This window comes from Bombina bombina, chromosome 4 (genome assembly GCF_027579735.1).
Source record: "Bombina bombina isolate aBomBom1 chromosome 4, aBomBom1.pri, whole genome shotgun sequence".
Classification (NCBI taxonomy): Eukaryota; Metazoa; Chordata; class Amphibia; order Anura; family Bombinatoridae; genus Bombina; species Bombina bombina.
In genome coordinates this window covers 390,838,191-390,858,190 of record NC_069502.1, presented here as the reverse complement: position 1 = coordinate 390,858,190, position 20,000 = coordinate 390,838,191, and the positions used below count along the sequence as shown (strand labels likewise).

Sequence of the window (20,000 nt, the reverse complement as noted above, 5' to 3'; positions counted from 1 at the left end):
TGTTCCCTTTGCAGAGAAAAAGCCCCAAAGCATGATGTTGCCACCCCCATGCTTCACAGTATGAGTTGTGTTTCTACCAAACAGTTCTAATTTGGTTTCATCTGACCATATGACATTCTCCCAATCTGCTTCTGGATCATCCAAATGCTCTCTAGCATACTTCAGACGTGCCCGGACATGTACTGGCTTAAGCAGGGGGACACGTCTGGCAATGCAGGATCTGAGTCCCTGGCAGCATAGTGTGTTACTGATGGTAGCTTTTGTTACGTTGGTCCCAGCTCTCTGCAGGTCATTCACTAGGTCCCCCCATGTGGTTCTGGGATGTTTGCTCACTGTTCTTGTAATCATTTTGACCCCACAGGGTGAGCTCTTGCGTGGAGCCCCAGATCGAGGGAGATTGTCAGCGGTCTTGTATGTCTTCCATTTTCTAATTATTGCTCCCACAGTTGATTTCTTCACACCAAGCTGCTTGCCTATTGCAGATTCAGTCTTCCCAGCCTGGTGCCGGTCTACAATTTTGTTTCTGGTGTCCTTCGACAGCTCTTTGGTCTTCCCCATAGTGGAGTTTGGAGTGTGACTGTTTGAGGTTGTGGACAGGTGTCTTTTATACTGATAACAAGTTCAAACAGGTGCCATTAATACAGTTAATGAGTAGAGGACAGAGGAGCCTCTTAAAGAAGAAGATACAGGTCTGTGAGAGCCAGAAATCTTGCTTGTTTGTAGGTGACCAAATACTTATTTTCCACCATAATATGCAAATAAATTCTTTCCAAATCAGACAATGTGATTGTCTGGATTTGTTTCCACATTTTGTTTCTCATAGTTGAGATATACCTATGATGAAAATTACAGGCCTCTCTCATCTTCTTAAGTGGGAGAACTTGCACAATTGTTGGTTGACTAAATACTTTTTGCCCCACTGTATATATCTCAAAATAACAAGAGTATTGCATTGAGCAATGATACTTTTTTTATTGGACTAACTATACATTTATAAGGTGACAAGCTTTCGGAAGAATGTCTTCCTTTTTCAAGTCTGAAGCAATACTAACCAATTTGATGGAATGTACAGATTATATATTAAAACACAGGCTAAAAAGACAGAGAGTGTTACAGAAGTCTGAATGCAGGGGGAGGAGGGGTGTCGTAAAATCATGAGGGGGGTTTAGGAGACAGAGGCAAACAGTGTCCAGTGAAGGATAACAGGCAGGGGAAATATATGGTTATACACAAAGCACATACTGACATAAAGCTATATATCAACATAGAATCAATACGTATAAAGATGTGAAATAAGGTATTCATAAGATAGTCAAAAAAGGAGAATGGAAAAAAAAGGGGGAATAATAATAATGACAAAAGTGTGGACATAGGCTTACCTGCGTACCTATGCATAGAGAGTGTGGAATATACAATGTAATTGACTGCAGTATATGAAAGTACATTAAAAAAAAAAATTGATAATGGGTTAAGAAACCAGAGTCCACATTTAGTCCAGAATTTAGCAAGTTGAAGCGCATTATCATTTTTATTTCAAATATTTTTCTTTCCATGGTGTTTTTGAAGTTGCCTCTGAGAATCTTGATTTTGAGGTTTTGGATGGAGTGGTCAGGTTGGGTGAAATGGTGACCAACAGGGGTGCAGTATTTTGTTTCACAGTGGTTTTTGATTGAGTGTCTGTGTAAGTTCATCCAAAGGTGTATATATATACACATACTTTTGAAAAATTCCCCAATCAAATAGTGAAATATGCAATATCATATTTAAACAATTTAATATGTTTTAATGGTTTGTTTTTTATTGAAATAATCAACAATCCTATTTTCTTAGAAAAAAAATATTTTTATTATTAAATAGTTATCTCTATATATATATATATGTATTTCATATAAATACAGTGTATATATATATATATATATATATATATATATATATACTGTATATACACACACACAGATATATATAGAAATATATATTTAAACATTAAATTAATATTTTCTTTTAAATGAAGAACATACGAATGTGAAGTATTCCTAATGCACATTCGACTTTAACACAGTTAATCTAGTGGAATTTCAGGTTAGCGCGTGAGCGATTACATTTAAAACCTCCCCAGTCAAATACCTTGAAATATACAATATCATATTTAAAAAAAAAATTCATATGTTTCAATGTTTAGTTTTTTTTATTTAAATAATCCACAATCCTTTGTTGTTAGAATTTATTTTTATTTTTATTATTAAATAGATATTTATATACATATATCTGTGAATTTCTATACATATATTTGTGAATATGAATATAACTTCTTTTGATAAACTTTCCCATATCGAAACATTTTTTAATTTGAATTTCTTTTAAGAAAATTAATATTATATCCACACCTATAGAAGTTAGGAGAATGGTAAGGTCACAACCTTAACATATTTAGTTTCCATATAGATTTTAAGTTTGAGTCCAATAAGAAATAGGTGATGAGATTAAGAGAACTTAAAGTGAATAATATAGACACATTTGCAGATGGAAATAATAACTAATTTGTGTTTATTCCTCTACACTATTACATATATATTTGGCTATGAATAATTTAATGTTATCCATTTCTCTTTGTTGATATAAAAGGTAGGAAATGGAACTGGACCAATATGTCACATATAGGGCGGGACTGTTTGCATTGCCGTAAGTGAAACACTGAGATTGCAGAATGTTACCCAGTGGCCAAGTTGTATGTTAGGAGTACATTTGCCTTTATCCTGTAGTCTGTGGCTTTGTAAGTCTGCTGTTATTGCTCTTTTTTAATAAATTGTTTTAGAATATTTTCCGGATTCCTGCAGTGTTCATTATAGCCTAGGGGCTTTATACCAATTCATTGAGAGCTAAGTTATAGCTCCCCTAAGTGTGAGTACCACCTACCTGTTTGCAATAACTACTAACTTCCAACAGAACTACACTATTTTAATCCTATGTCCTTTTATTGACTGAAAATAAATTGGTTCCTTTGGATTACAAATATTGAAAATTGAGATTACATACTTAATTGTGTTAGTATTAACACTAAATAATTTTATATTTTTTTTGTATTTTATTTTTAGTGGAATTCACTGTGTCTTCCTATTTTATATTAGAATTTGCTTCGGCTCATCTTGATATAACATTCTTTACTGAATGACTAAAAAACCATTGGTGTCATATGCTTTCCAAAGTCCCCAACCAAAGGATGAGACATGAACATAGTGACACCATCGCTCTATGTTGGACTTGGAAGAAGTGGGATTAAAACATTCAAAATGTAGAGCCTGGTTACATGGAAAGAAATCAGTTTTTGTGGGCTTTTAGTTTAGCAATATTTTGCAATGTAAGTGTCTCTTATTCATATCCAGAACCCTGCATAGCTAGATAAACTGCACTCAAGCTACAATTTGCCTTTTTTTTAACGATTTTAGGGACCTCACAGTACTCATAAGACTTCTTAGATAATCTCAGCAGAGAGTAGAGCTTTAGATCATCGACCTTTAGGATTAAAGGGACAGTCTAGTCAAAATTAAACTTTCATTATTCAGATAGGACTTGTAATTTTAATCAACTTTCCAATTTATTTTTATCATCAAATTTGCTTTGTTTTCTTGGTATTCTTAGTTGAAACTAAACCTAGGTAGGCTCATATGCTAATGTATAAGCCATTGAGGGCTGCCTCTTATCACATGCTTTTTAAATTGCTTTTCACAACAAGAGACTGTTAGTTCATGTGGGCCATAAAGATAGCACTGTGTTAACGCCCGGGTACTTATTTAAGAGTTAGCACAACACAGTACTAAATGCAAGTCAATAGATAATAAATAGTCACAGTCATGTGATCAGGGGGTTGTCAGAAGGTTCTTAGATACAAGGTAAAAAGTATATTAATATAACTGTTGGTTATGCAAAACTGTGGAATGGGTAAAAAAGGGATTATGTTTTTGTTTTGTTTTTAAAACAATAAAAATGATATTGTAGACTGTCCCTTTAATATGAAATAGAAATGGCTGTCCTATAAATGGATTCCATGGAGTAATTTTTTTTTTTAAATCAGATCTACAATCCATAGAATTCTTAAAGGATATTATCTTTAAGCCATCAGTGATTCAATTAATTCATATGCAGATTTTGTAAGTGGTCATCCTCTTTTTGTTAGCCATCTTATTTATCTGTGTTACATTACATTTAACCTATAAAACTACCGATTCCTGTGTTCACATGTATAAGGCTTTTTGGCACAAAGCTTCAGATGCTGATAAAAGGCCCCAAACCTGCTCAAAATAAGTTCCATCCATCAAGGGAATAGTGGAATGTTTGGATAAGATTGAAATAAGCACATATAGTGCAGGAACATCATCGTAGATTTCTAGGACACAGAAATTATGATTCATACCTGCCAGATTGTAACTTTTTGACAGATTATCCTATCCCCTCATTGGTTTTAGATCTATTTCCTCTTTGCCTTGAGAGTACATTTTTCCCCATTATTCTAACACCTAATGTTATCCTTAAAGGGACATGAAAACCAATTATTTACTTTCATGATTCAGATAGAGCATGTGATTTTTAAACAACTGTAAAATTTACTGAAATTATCTAATTTGTTTTGTTCTCTTTATATCCTTTGTTGAAAAGAATAGCTAGTTAGGCTTGGGAGCCGTTGATTGGTGGCTGCACATATATGCCTCATGTTATTGGTTCCCATCAAGCTTTCAGTAATGCATAGCTACTGCTTCAACAAAGAATACCAAGAGAATGAAGCACATTACATTCTAGAAGTAAATTAGAAATTCATGCCAAATTTTTTTCTTTCATGGTTCAGACAGAGCATATCATTTTAGTTCCATGTTTCTTTGAGATCCAGGGTTATAAGTACTGTCTTATGCATTAATTTAGCCTCACCTGTATTACTAACTTGTACACCTCTTCCTTCTTATAGACAATAGGAGAAAAAAGTTGTCTCTAGGGGGAAAAAAAAGACTCCTAGAGCTAGAATCAGAAACCCTATGCAAATCAGAGGCTCACAATATATCTAAAGTTAAGGTACGCATGTATGACTCCTTGAAAGTTAGTGTAAAACATGCAGCCCTAGAAAAACATACTGAAAGGATCACAAAAACCTCTTAAGATACCTCTGTCTGAAAGAGGTAAGAGTTCAACATCCCAACTCTTTTCCTGGAACAAACCCTAGGTAACAGAATCTATTGTGTACTGGAGCCCAGAGTGAACTTCAAAAGGCCAAAAGCAACTCAGGTGTATTTCAGGTGTGGTGGAACTTATAGAAAACATGCTGTATATAGATTGGAAAATCTTCTCCATTAGTAAACATACATATAATGCAGCAAGCAGCCAAGCTAAAGCCCAGTTTACCTACATTCCTAAAAAGACAGAAGAAATGACTCTGGCGGGAAAGCTTGTATATATAGGGAGGAAAGTCAAATCAGAAAACATATGGGAGGTTTCAGACTATTCCAATAATGCAACACACTATATAAACACTAGGAACAAATATACCTGTAAGAAAGTGTGACGGAAAAATATTCAAACAAATGAAAATATTTATGCACTCAGGGACTGGATGAGCATGTTACCAATGCAAATATAGCTTTGGGCATAACAGTTTCTGATTATCTGTTGCTCCTACAGGCTATATGGAAGTCCGGAGGTGGCAAGAACAGGGAAAGATAATAAAAATTGAACTCCATGGTCTTTTGTCTTCTTTCAACCTCATCTACTATTTTATGGAATTAAATATGATATTTTTCCTCTTGTCCAATTAGTAGTCCTAACCCAGGAGGGACCCGATGAGCTATTAGATGAAAGGATTGGTCCAATATAATTTATAATGATATTTGGGGTTTTAATTATTCTTTGTATTTAACTAGTGGTTTACATATGCCTATGGTTTAAACATTTGATATTTAAAGATTTACCTTCCTTCTTTCTTGATATGACAAACATAATGTCCAGACATGGTTGATGTTCCAACATGGCTGATGAATCCAAACAGTTCATATCCTAAGAAAAAAAATAAGCTGTCATATCATAGGTGGTCATATAATTTATTTGTAAAGTGCCACCAAATTGCATAGCACTTGTTTATACCTTAATAAATTAGATTCAGTAAGATACCAGGGATAAAAAATATATATTGGCTATGTTTAATCTGGGTACAGCGCATATAATTGTTCTATACTTTACTCAAATAGAAAGGTTTAGAAGAGGTGATAAGAAAGGTTTAGAAAAGGTGATAAGAACACAATCAGTCAAAGGTAGTTGGTCAGACCCATATGCTGTGAATATACTTGCTGAATGCCGAGATTAATTTGTAATAATTTTCTGGAACACTGATAATGCTTAAAACTTTGGACATAAAATATTATGGGTCTATGGATAACAAAGTTAGATTGGATTAGACCATTTTTTTTATTAAAACAAAATATTTTAGATGGAAATATTCAACACGCTTTGGGTCAAAGTAAGTCTGGGTATATTGTCACCCTTCATATCTAGTAACATTCTTTCTTTTTTATTAATCAGATGTTTAGAACTAAGCATTTTGAGTATTTCTTCATATATGTTAACAGATACATTCTATCTTCCTTCTGACTTACTTCCATTTCCATCTTTGACTCTAGGTCCTTCCTGTAGACCATCTGTGAGGATGCCGTTGTTAGCATTATTTTCAGCGTCTGTGGATTGTGAAGCCATCTCACTGTCCTCTTCACTCTCAGGATGAGTGAAGATCCAGTCCAGAGCTCGCTCCAGATTATTGTTCTGAAGATAGGATGGCAAGAAAGAATATAGGAATAACAATTTAGACATAAATACATCTGAAGAGTCTTTTCTACCTAGAATGCACATAAATTTTTTTCAGATACTGTACATTTCTTGAATAAAGAAGGTTTTCATGTTTATATACAATGCTTTGTTCTGATTTGTCTCTGTTTTATAAAAATCAAATGTGCAGAGTGTGGTAAAGTATAATTGATTATTATCCCTTATTTGTATGGCACCACAAAAGCAAAGTCAAGTATAATTGTGTTGCATCAACCATGGCATGCTAAGATTTTTTTTAATAGTTTGGGAGATATTTGGTGTTTATATAGAAGGGATTATAAATAAAAGCTAGACATTTCACATATTCTGAAGGGGGGTAAGCAATCTAGGATTAGAACATCCGACAGAAAACATCAGTACAGTGACGGTATTGGGAGAATGCTAAAAAATATATCAAATTCCAAGTGAGAAAGTATAAATTGAAAATAACAGGGATCTTAAAAAACAAATATTTTGTTTCATGATTTAGATTGGAGCATACAATTTTAAACAACTTTCCAATTTACTTCTATTATCTAATTTGCTTAATTCTCTTAGTATCCTTTAGTGAAGGAGCAGCGATGCCATGCTGGGAGATAGCTGAATGCTTTTCAACAAAGCACATCAATGGAACAAAACAAATTAGAAGATAGAAGTAAATTGGGTAGTTGTTTAAAATCACATACTTTCGCCCTTTAAATGATAACCCTTTGGGTAACACAACAAACAGTTGCAGAAGAAAAGACATAGAACCAAAAGAGAAGACACTGAAGCAATAGTTAAAGACATATGATTGAAACTATGATAGAGAAGGGTGACAGACAAAGGAAATAATGGACAGCAGGTGACCCCTGCTGCAAAAGGATACAGCAGAATATGTAGTAAAACATGTTCTTTGTTTCAGCAGAGTAGTTCAGTTACAACTTTAGATAGTAAGTTTCATTTGAATGCTGTGCACAACATGTTTCATTGGCGGTGAGTTGGAAGATAGGAAGTGTTAGATAATATATCTGAGTTTAAAGGGACTGTATACACCAGTTTTCATGCAATCAGCCAATAGGATTGAACTTCAATCCTATTGGCTGATCCAATCAGCCAATACGATTGAGCTGGCATTCTATTGGCTGATTGAAACAGCCAATAGAATGCGAGCTCAACCATATTGGCTGATTGGATCAGCCAATAGGATTGAAGTTCAATTCTATTGGCTGATTGCATCAGGCAATAGGATTTTTTTCAACCTTAATTCTGATTGGCTGATAGAATTCTATCAGCCAATTGGAATCTAAGGGATGCCATCTTGGATGACGTCACTTAAAGAGATATTCATTCTGGAAGAAGACTTCGTTGGAAGAGGATGCTCCGCGCTGGATGTCTTGAAGATGGAGCCGCTCTGCGCCGGATGGATGAAGATAGAAGATGCCATCTGGATGAAGACTTCTGCCCGTCTGGAGGACCACTTCTCCCGGTTTGGATGAAGACTTCTCCCGGCTTCGTTGAGGACTTCTTGCCGCTTCGATGAGGACTTCTCCCAGCTTCGTTGAGGAAGGATGTCGGATCTTCAAAACTTTAAGTGGATCTTCAGGGGTTAGTGCTAGGTTTTTTTAAGGGTTTATTGGGTGGGTTTTATTTTTAGGTTAGGGCTTTGGGCCGCAATAGAGCTAAATGCGCTTTTATGGGCAATGCCCTTCCAAATGCCCTTTTCAGGGCAATGGGGAGCTTAGGTTTTTTTAGTTAGGCTTTCATTTGGGGGGTTGGTTGTGTGAGTGGTAGGTTATACTCTTGGGGGGGTTGTTTGTATTTTTTTTTTTCAGGTAAAAGAGCTGATTTCTATGGGGCAATGCCCCGCAAAAGGCCCTTTTAAGGGATATTGGTAGTTTAGTTTAGGCTAGGGTTTTATTTTTATTTTGATAGGGCTATTAGATTAGGTGTAATTAGTTAAATATCTTGTAATTTGTTTTTTATTTTGTTTAATTTAGTGTTTGTTTTTTTTGTAATTTAGGTCATTGTATTTAATTTAGGTAATTTATTTTATTTAAATTAATTTATATATTTGTAGTGTAGTGTTAGGTGTTAGTGTAACTTAGGTTAGGTTTTATTTTACAGGTAAATTTGTATTTATTTTAGCTAGGTAGTTAGTAAATAGTTAATAACTATTTAGTAACTATTCTACCTAGTTAAAATAAATACAAACTTGCCTGTAAAATAAAAATAAACCCTAAGCTAGCTACAATGTAACTATTAGTTATATTGTAGCTCAATATCAAAAACAAAGGACGGATTCCATCATCATATATAAAACATAGTAATTTATTGAAACACATTAAAAAGTTCCATAGCCACCAGCACAAGAAAAAATAGGGAACAGCTGGTCTGACTAGTTTTGGCGTCTTGCCGTAATCTTAGACCTGTTGGGTACTCAAAAAGTGCGGTCTTAAAAGTACACCCTAACACAGTAATTGGTTAGAAAGAGAGGTCAAAAAACCTCCCATATTAACCCCTAACAGTATTGGATAAATAGATTAAGGTTAAAATAAGGGAGAGGTTTGGAGGACAAGCGCATATCTGGACATTATGTTGAACAAAACACAGTTAGAGGATAACAATTATTTACAGTTATTAACAAAGATATAATCAGTATTTAGAGCATAGAGAATATGTGTAAAAAAGACTAGATATACACACTAGGAAAAATGCCTAATAAAGAAATCTCTTTGCTCTAGAAGAATAAATAAGCCCTTAAAGGGGTACAAGCCAATTTAATACAATCAGGCTAGATATCATATCTACTGTAGCTGCAACAGGGATTACACAATTATCAGGAAGTAAGTAAGGTCACAAGAGAAGCAATAACAGGGTGATGTATTTAAGTCACCTATCTAAAGTCATATATCTATAAAAGTGTACACATTAGCCAGCAATACAATATGATGTAATATAAATAAGGCACACAAGCGCACTAAGTATATAGTAAATATGCATGCAAAAATGTGCTATGACCTCAAAGTATGTAGAAACCATATTTGGCATGCACATCTACGTGTGCACATATGTACACACTAAGATAACAGCAAAATACTAGTGATCAGCACCAATGGTTAATTAAATCAAATTCGGAGTTAAAGCCATATGGAACCTGGGTGCCTAATTTGAATATCCAAAAGGCTTCTTGGCGTGCTAAAACAGCACTTTTATCACATCCCCTTGGTGGTTGTCTAATGGATTCAAAGCAGTGACAACTCGATCAGTGATAAATCTAAGAATTCTTATCGAAAACAGAGAAAGAACAAACATAAGATAAAAAGTTAGCTTTGTAGACAGTAGTGTACAAGAAACAGAATTTACATCTTTTGCTACCTTAACATCTGGTGAGGATTATTCAGGTTCAGGTTCAGAGTATGATAATGCATCCATTGCCTCCACTATAGACACACCTATACAAGAGAATTTACCCACTTCTCATAGTTTTATTAGTGACGATTTGGGGGCAAGACCTAAGGTTTTAGGTAACAAGTCTAAAGATATATCTAGTTCTAATAAAGACATACCCTCTACCAGCATGGTAAGAAACAATGGGAATACAGACAATGTACAGGTTTTTCTGTCAGTCCTGAAACCACCAACAGGGGGAGGGACAGACACCATCAGCAAACACAGATACTCACTGAGGGAAATAAAAAATTGGAAAATACACACTTAGGTAGTATCATTAATTTGTCATCATATGTATTGACACCTGTTGAGGAAAAAGTTCTAAATTATGGTTTAGGTTTTTGCCCTGACACTGGGTTTAACCTTTTTAATACCATAATCGATGTCAATAAATTCATCAGAAAATTGACATTGCAAAAACACTTTAAGAATGTAGATCATCAGGGAACAAATGATGACAGTGTGCCCATTCCAACAAGTGATCCCCATCAGAATGATTTAGCTAGTAATGCCAATTTTCAGGATGCTCGTGATGTAGCGGTATTGCAGAGACTACTTACTGAGTCTAATACTTCCAATACTATTTCTACCTCCAATCTCCCAACATTTAAACAAACATCTAAGTTTTATCCGATTCAGACTAGAGGAAAAACTTTAGAGCTATTTCACAGGAGGGTGGTAGAAGACCTGACTCATTTACACGATTCCAGGGGACCACGCAACAACAACTTGTCCAACAAAGACAGGGAGGCAGTCAATTCCCTCAAGAATAATGAGTCTTTGATTATAAGAAACTCTGACAAGGGTGGGAGCATGGTCCTTCTGGACAAAGAGGCATACATTACGGAAGCTAGGAGACAACTGGATGACACCAATACATACTGTATTTTGCCGGCTAACCCAGCAAATCGTTTTCAGAGAGAATTACTTAACCTCCTGGATGATGGTAGGCACTTGGGCATTTTGGATGAGGAAACATACAAGTTTTTGTATGTAAAAAACCCCATTACTCCTATTTTCCATCATTTGCCCAAAGTGCATAAAAGCATCTAGAAGGTCAAGGGACGAACTATCGTTTCAGGCATAGGCTCACTTTTTGAGCCTCTGTCTGAATGGTTGGACGCAATTCTCCAACCTATGGTGTCTTCTTTGTCTAGCCATGTTAAAGATACCACACACATACTATGACTTATGAAAGACTTTGACTGGTCTCTTGAAAGTAGCTGGCTTACTATAGATGTGGTATCGCTGTATTCCAGCATACCACATGACTATGGTATTGTAGCAGTTAAATTTTTCCTTGATTCTTGTGGCTATATGGATGAACAGACTAAAGATTATGTGATCAAAGTCACTCTTTTTCTACTCAAACACAACTACTTCTTTTTTGGGGGAATTTACTATCTGCAGAGACGAGGTACAGCCATGGGGGCAAAGTTTGCCCTCTCGTATGCTAACATCTTTATGGGGTGGCTGGAAATCAACTTCATCTATGCAGATAGTAATCCATATATCTCTCACATACTGTTCTATAAACAATTTATAGACGACCTGCTTATGGTATGGTCCTCTGATGAATCTACTGCAGAGATGTTCGTTCAATATTTGAATGAAAGTAATAATGGGGTAAACTTTACCCATGAGTGGAGAAAAATGGAAATCAATTTTCTGGACATCACTCTGACAGGAGATACATTGTCAGGGAACATACATACCAAACTATATCGCAAACCAATATCAGGTAACACCTTATTACATAGAAAGAGTGCCCACCCAACACATGTATATAAAGGTATTGTTAAGGGTAAACTGTTGAGAGCAAAAAGAATTTGCAGTAGGGACAAAGACTTTGTAGATGAAAGCCATCATATTGGAGAGAGATTAAAAGAGAGAGGATACCCTGGTGAATTGATAAAAAAATGTGTCCCAGGAGGTCACTAGAATGTCTAGATCTGACACACTTTTACCGAAACAACGCAAAACAGACAATAGAACTTTGTTCATTACCCAATATTCGTCTGATTACTATGACATTTGCAATATCTTAAAAAAGTATTTTCCTATTCTATATGGAGACAAATCACTTAAACCTACAGTAGAAAAAGGTTTGAAATGTGTGTATTCTAGGAATAGAACACTTGGTAATATTCTTTCACCTAATCAACTGCCACAAAAACAGCGTGTATCCACTTGGTTGAGTGTTGATGGTACATATAAATGTGGAGTGACTAGATGCAAGGCTTGTGATTATCTCATAGAAGGGAGGAATTTCTATTCCTGTACCAACAGCACATCATTTACAACCAAAGGCTGCATTAAGTGCTCTTCACAATATGTCATATATCTTATTGAGTGCACAGAACATTGTCGACAATATGTAGGCATGACCACTAGGGATGTCCGTACAAGAATTAGGGAACACCTAGGTTACATAAAAAACAAAATATCTTGCTCGGAACTGTCAAGACATTTTCTGGACATACATGGTGGTAATGTGAAGAGTTTCACATGGCAAGCCATTGAATCCATTAGACAACCACCAAGGGGAGGTGATAAAAATGCTGTTTTAACACGCCAGGAAGCCTTTTGGATATTCAAATTAGGCACCCAGGTTCCATATGGCTTTAACTGAATTTTATTTAATTAACCATTGGTGCTGATCACTAGTATTTTGCCGTTATCTTAGTGTGTACATATGTGCACACGTAGATGTGCATGCCAAATATGGTTTCTACATACTTTGAGGTCATAGCACATTTTTGCATGCATAATTACTATATACCTAGTTCGCCTGTGTGCCTTATTTATATTACATCATATTGTATTGCTGGCTAATGTGTACACTTTTATAGATATATGACTTTAGATAGGTGACTTAAATACATCACATTGTTCATTTGAAATTCTTCACCCTGTTATTGCTGCTCTTGTGACCTTACTTCCAGATAATTGTGTAATCCCTGTTGCAGCTATATTGGCTTGTACCCCTTTAAGAGCTTATTTATTCTTCTAGACCAAAGATATTTCTTTATTAGGCATTTTTCCTAGTGTGTATATCTAGTCTTTTTTACACGTTCTCTATGCCCTAAATACTGATTATATCTTTGTTAATAACTGTAAATAATTGTTATCATCTAACTGTGTTTTGTTCAACATAATGTCCATATATGCACTTGTCCTCCAAACCTCTCCCTTATTTTAGCGTTAATCTATTTATCCAATACTGTTAGGGGTTAATATGGGAGGTTTCTTGACCTCTCTTTCTAACCAATTACTGTGTTAGAGTGTACTTTTAAGACCACGCTTTTTGAGTACCCAACAGGTCTAAGATTACGGCAAGACGCCGAAACTAGTCAGACCAGCTGTTCCCTATTTTTTCTTGTGCTGGTGGCTATGAAACATTTTAATTGGTTTCAATAAATTACTATGTTTTATATATGATGATGGAATCCGTCACCTGGTGTATTTGAGCACGCAATTTGCAAGAGAACTGCCTTTGATGTGTTGTATGCTGGACGGAATCGATACCCAGCATTTTCAGCTTCGGGAGCTTATTGGAGTACTAACCATACACACCCCCCTTGTAACCGTCATGTGACACACGCCACGCTTTGAACAGGGACATTGGCACCGGAGGAAACCGCTAGGATAGGAGGTATTGCAAGTTGAATAATTCCACACCGAAGCTGTGGTTCATGCATCTGTTTGTTTTCCAGCGAGGTATGGTCCGTGGTCTAGAGACTTTCAGAGCGTTGTCTATTTAATTTGGATTGGGGTAAGAGTTATTTGGCTTTCCTTTGCTCCGTAGCTTTTGGCTCTCTCCTGTTGCATATACAGGTATACGCTTTGGGCACTTCTCTATAGAAATATTCTTTGTTCTATGTGGCTCTTATTCTATACACCAGAGACTTTAACTACTATTTTTTGCCGAGTGACTGACTTTCACCAGGGAAACTGTTTTTGTTATGTTATAGGGTTTATTTTACAGGTAAGTATTTATTTTTGAATAGGAATTATTTAGTTATTAATAGTAGGTTTGATTTAGATTTATTTTAATTATATTCAAGTTAGGGGGTGTTAGAGTTAGGCTTAGATTTAGGGGTTAATAAATTTAGTATAGTGGCGGCAACAGATTAGGAGTTAATAAAAGTAAGTAGGTGATGTTAGGGGTGGCAGATTAGGGGTTAATACTACTTAACTAGTATTTGCAAGGCGGGAGTGCGGCGGTTTAGGGGTTAATACATTTATTACAGTGGTGGCGATGTCCGGAGCGGCAGATTAGGGGTTAATAAATATAATGTAGGTGTCGACGATGTCAGGGGCGGCAGACTAGGGGTAATAAGTGTAAGATTAAGGGTGTTTAGACTCAGGGTTCATGTTAGGGTGTTAGGTGTAAACATAAAATGTGTTCCCCCATAGGAATCAAAGGGGCTGCGTTACTGAGCTTTACGCTGCTTTATTGCAGGTGTTAGATTTTTTCTCAGCCGGCTCTCCATATTGATGTCTATGGGGAAATCGCGCACGAGCACGTACAACCAGCTCACCGCTGACTTAAGCAGCGCTGGTATTGGAGTGCGGTATGGAGCTCAATTTTGCTCTACGCTCACTTCTTGTCTTTTAACGCTGGGTTTATAAAAACCTGTAATACCAGCGCTGTAGGAAAGTGAGAGGTGATAATAACGTGCAAATTAGTACCGCACCCCTCATAACGCAAAACTCGTAATCTAGCCGTTACTTAGAAGCTTCCAGTTTAGCTCTGTTGAAAAGGTTAGCTGGAACACACAAAAGTTATAAAGGCTCCACGATATGAGATCTCAGGTGTTGGAAAAAAAATGCAGGCTTAGGGCTTTAAAGGGTCATAAAATCCAAAAAAACTCTTTCATTATTTAGATAGAATATAAAATGTTAAACAACTTTCTAATATACTTCTATAATCATATTTTCTTCGTTTTTTTTGTTAGCTTTTGTTGAAAAGCAGAAATGTAAGCTCAAGAGTGTGCAAAATGTTTGGGTTTAATGTCCCTTTAATGCAAAGGTGCATTAATGCATAGTCTACATCAGCCATGTTTTGGATTCTAAAAAGGATGAACTGGAGAAAACATCTTCAACAAAGAAATCAACAGACTGAATCTTCTTTTTAGATAACTAACAGGAAAAGCAGAATCTGTCACATAAAAAACTAAAACTTTCCATCTTTCAAATGCTGCTTCTGTGTAGTGATTCAAGGTCCTGACCTTTACAGCATTGTGATTACATAGAAAATCATCTTGTAATGTTTAATAAAACATCTCTTTGTCTGGTAGACCCATGTCACTTTAACCTCTTGGACCAGAGAATACATTAAAGCATATTCCCATAAAAGCACATGCAATATTAAAAAAGAAATAAAAGGATGCACTCATACACTTAGCTGAAGGTATAATGACAGACGGAAAACCTGCTTCCAGCTCAAAACGCCACAAAACACAGCATTTCTATTGCATTTAAGAAATGTAGAACATGGTTTTAAACAATGAGCAGATACAGGGCTAACTTTAGAGTGCGTGATATTAAAATATTGCGCCTGCGTTATCTGGCACTCATATTAAGGACAGTCTACACTTATCTTATTTAAAAAGATAGATAATCCCTTTATTACCCATTCCCCGTTTTTGCATAACCAACACAGTTATATTAATATGCTTTTTACCTCTGTGATTACCTTGTATCTAAGCCTCTGCAGACAGCCTCCTTATCTAAGTGCTTTTGACAGACATGCAGTGTAGTCAATCAGTGAAGACTCCTAAATAACTTCGCGGGAGTGAGTACAATGTTATCTATATGACACACATGAACTAACACTGTCTAACTGTGAAAAACTTTCAAAATGCTCTGAGCTATGAGTCAGTTTTCAACGGTTTAGAAATCAATTTGAGCCTAGCTAGGTTTAGCTTTTCAAAAATACCACCAAGGGAACAAAGGAAATATGATGATAAAAGTAAATTGGAAAATTGTTTAAAATTGCATGCCCTATCTGAATCATGAAAGTTTAGTTTTGACTTTACTGCCCCTTTAAGTTGAAAGTAAACACAAACACCCAAGCACAATTGCATTTTACACTCATCAGGTTAGTGCGAGAGACCTTGCGTAAAGGATAAGGAGTTAAAAAAAAGTTGAACCAACCACAATATAAATACATTATAATAAACAGTTAAACTTATACAGTATATACACTATCTGATAAAAACTATTTACATAAATATAACAAAATAATAATAATAAGGGTTAAAATGTATACTATATATGACAAGGTGTTTGTATGTATGTATATATATATATATATATATATATATATATATATATATATATATACACACACACAGACAGTATATATATATATATATATATATATATACGTAGGTCTGGACCTGCGTGAGTGCTGCCGGCACTGGGGAGTTCATTGAGGGAAACATGAATGCCAACATGTACTGTGACATACTGAAGCAGAGCATGATCCCCTTCCTTCGGAGACTGGGCCGCAGGGCAGTATTCCAACATGATAACGACCCCAAACAAACCTTCAAGACGTGATGGACTGGCCAAGCATGTCTCCAGACCTAAACCCTATTGAGCATCTGTGGGATATCCTCAAATGGAAGGTGGGGGAGTGCAAGGTCTCTAACATCCACCAGCTCCGTGATGTCGTCATGGAGGAGTGGAAGAGGACTCCAGTGGCAACCTGTGTTGCTCTGTTGAACTCCATGTCCAAGAGGCTTAAGGCAGTGCTGGAAAATAATGGTGGCCACACAAAATATTGACACTTTGGGCCAAATTTGTACATTTCCACTTAGGGGTGTACTCACTTTTGTTGCCAACATTTTAGACATTAATGGCTGAGTGTGTGTTGAGTTATTTTGAGTGGACAGCAAATTTACACTTATACAGGCTGTACACTCACTACTTTACATTGTAGCAAAGTGTCATTTCTTTCTTTTCCGTTGTCACATGAAAAGATATAATAAAATATTTACAAAAATGTGTACTCCTTGTTGTGAGATACTGTTATATATATACAGTGGATATAAAAAGTCTACACACCCCTGTTAAAATGTCATGTTTTTGTGATGTAAAAAAATGAGACAAAGATAAATCATTTCAGAACTTTTTCTACCTTTAATGTGACCTATAAACTGTACAACTCAATTGAAAAACAAACTGAAATATTTTAGGTAAAGGGAAATAAAAATAAAAAAATAAAATAATATGGTTGCATAAGTGTGAACACCCTTAAACTAATACTTTATTGAAGCACCTTTTGATTTTATTACAGCACTCAGTCTTTTTTGTTAATGAGTTTTTCAGCATGGCACATCTTGACTTGCCAATATTTGCCCACTCTTCTTTGCAAAAACACTCTAAATCTGTCAGAATGCGAGTGCATCTCCTGTGCACAGCCCTCTTCAGAATACCCCACAGATTTTGAATTGGACTCAGGTCTGGGCTCTGGCTGGGCCATCCCAAAACTTTAATCTTCTTCTGGTGAAGCCATTCCTTTGTTGATTTGGATGTATGCTTTGGGTCGTTGTCATGCTGAAAGATGAAGTTCCTCTTCATGTTCAGCTTTCTAGCAGAAGCCTGAAGGTTTTGTGCCAATATTGTCTGGTATTTGGAACTGCTCATTATTCCCTCTACTTTGACTAAGGCCCCAGTTCTAGCTGAAGAAAAACAGCCCCAAAGCATGATGCTGACACCACCATGCTTCACTGTGGGTATGGTGTTCTTTTGGTGATATGCAGTGTTGTTTTTGCGCCAAACATATCTTTTGGAATTATGGCCAAAATGTTCAACTTTGGTTTCATCAGACCAGAACACCTTTTGCAACATGCTTTTGTTTTTTGTTTTTTGTAAGAAAAGGCTTCCGTCTTGCCACTCTACCCCATAGCCCAGACATATGAAGAATACGTGCGATTGTTGTCACATGTACCACACAGCCAGTACTTGCCAGATATTCCTGCAGCTCCTTTAATGTTGCTGTAGGCCTCTTGGCAGCCTCCCAGACCAGTTTTCTTCTTGTCTTTTCATCAATTTTGGAAGGACATCCAGTTCTTGGTAATGTCACTGTTGCACCATATTTTCTCCACTTGATGATGACTGTCTTCACTGTGTTCCATGGTATATCTAATGCCTTGGCAATTCTTTTGTACCCTTCTCCTGACTGATACCTTTTAACAATGAGATCCCTCTGATGCTTTAGAAGCTCTCTGCGGACCATGGCTTTTGCTGTAGGATGCGACTAACAAAATGTCGGGGAAGACCTACTGGAACAGCTGAACTTTATTTTGGGTTAATCAGAGGCACTTTAAATGATGGCAGGTGTGTACTGACTCCTATTTAACATAATTTTGAATGTGATTGCTTAATTCTGAACACAGCTACATCCCCAGTTATGAAAGGGTGTTCACACTTATGCAACCATATTATTTTATTTTTTTATTTTTATTTCCCTTTACCTAAAAGATTTCAGTTTGTTTTTCAATTGATTTGTACAGTTTATAGGTCACATTAAAGGTGGAAAAAGTTTTTTTACATCACAGAAACCTGACATTTTAACAGGGGTGTGTAGACTTTTTATATCCACTGTATATATATATGTGAGGGGTGTACTCCTTTTTGTGAGATACTGTGTGTGTGTATGTGTATATATATATATATATATATATATATATATATATTTATATATATATATGTGTATATATATATATATATATATATACACACATACACACAATTGTGCTCATAAGTTTACATACCCTGGCAGAATTTATGATTTCTTGGCCATTTTTCACAACACAAAATGATAACACAAAAACTTTTCTTACACTCATGGTTAGTGTTTGGCTGAAACCATTTATTATCAATCAACTGTGTTTACTCTTTTTAAATCATAATGACAACAGAAACTACCCAAATGACTCTGATCAAAAGATTACATAGCCTGGTGATTTTGGCCTGATAACATGCACACAAGTTGACACAAAAGGGTTTAAATGGCTATTAAAGGTAACCATCCTCACTTGTGATCTGTTTGCTTGTAATTAGTGTGTGTGTATATAAAGCTCAATGAGTTTCTGCACTCCTGACAGACCCTTGCATCTTTCATCCAGTGCTGCACTGACGTTTCTGGATTCTGAGTCATGGGGAAAGAAAAAGAATTGTCAAAGGATCTGTGGGAAAAAAGGTAGTTGAACTGTATAAAACAGGAAAGGGATATAAAAAGATACCCAAGGAATTGAAAAAGCAAATCAGCAGTGTTCAAACTCTAAGCAAGAAGTGGAAAATGAGGTGTTCTGTTTAATAACATACTACATTCATCTTGCCATCAATTCTGACCAAATTTCCTGTGCCTTTTTAGCTCACACATCCCCAAAACATCAGCGATCCACCTCTGTGTTTCACAGTAGGAATGGTGTACCTTTCATCATAGGCGACTCGACCATGCAGCCCATCTTTCTTCAAGTGCCTCCTTATTGTGCATCTTGAAACAGCCACACCACATGTCCTGTATTTCACCTGAAGTTATTTGTAGGTTGTTCTTTGCATCCCGAACAATTTTCCTGGCAGTTGTGGCTGAAATTTTAGTTGGGCTATCTGACCATGGTTTGGTTTCAACAGAACCCTTCATTTTCCACTTCTTTATTAGAGTTTGATAACTGCTGATTTGCATTCTCAATTCCTTGGATATCTTTTTATATCCC

General features: G+C 36.0%; 1 protein-coding gene across 1 annotated transcript in view; it reads right to left on the bottom strand.

The window, feature by feature from the left end:
* USP13 (ubiquitin specific peptidase 13) overlaps positions 1-20,000 on the bottom strand; it is a 342,814-nt gene that overhangs the window by 2,460 nt on the left and 320,354 nt on the right. Inside the window, exons 19-20 of the mRNA XM_053710167.1 lie at positions 6,630-6,792; positions 5,949-6,033 (exon numbers count right to left, since the gene is read on the bottom strand). Coding sequence (XP_053566142.1) covers positions 5,949-6,033; positions 6,630-6,792 — 248 coding nt within the window. The remainder of the gene's footprint in view (positions 1-5,948; positions 6,034-6,629; positions 6,793-20,000) is intronic.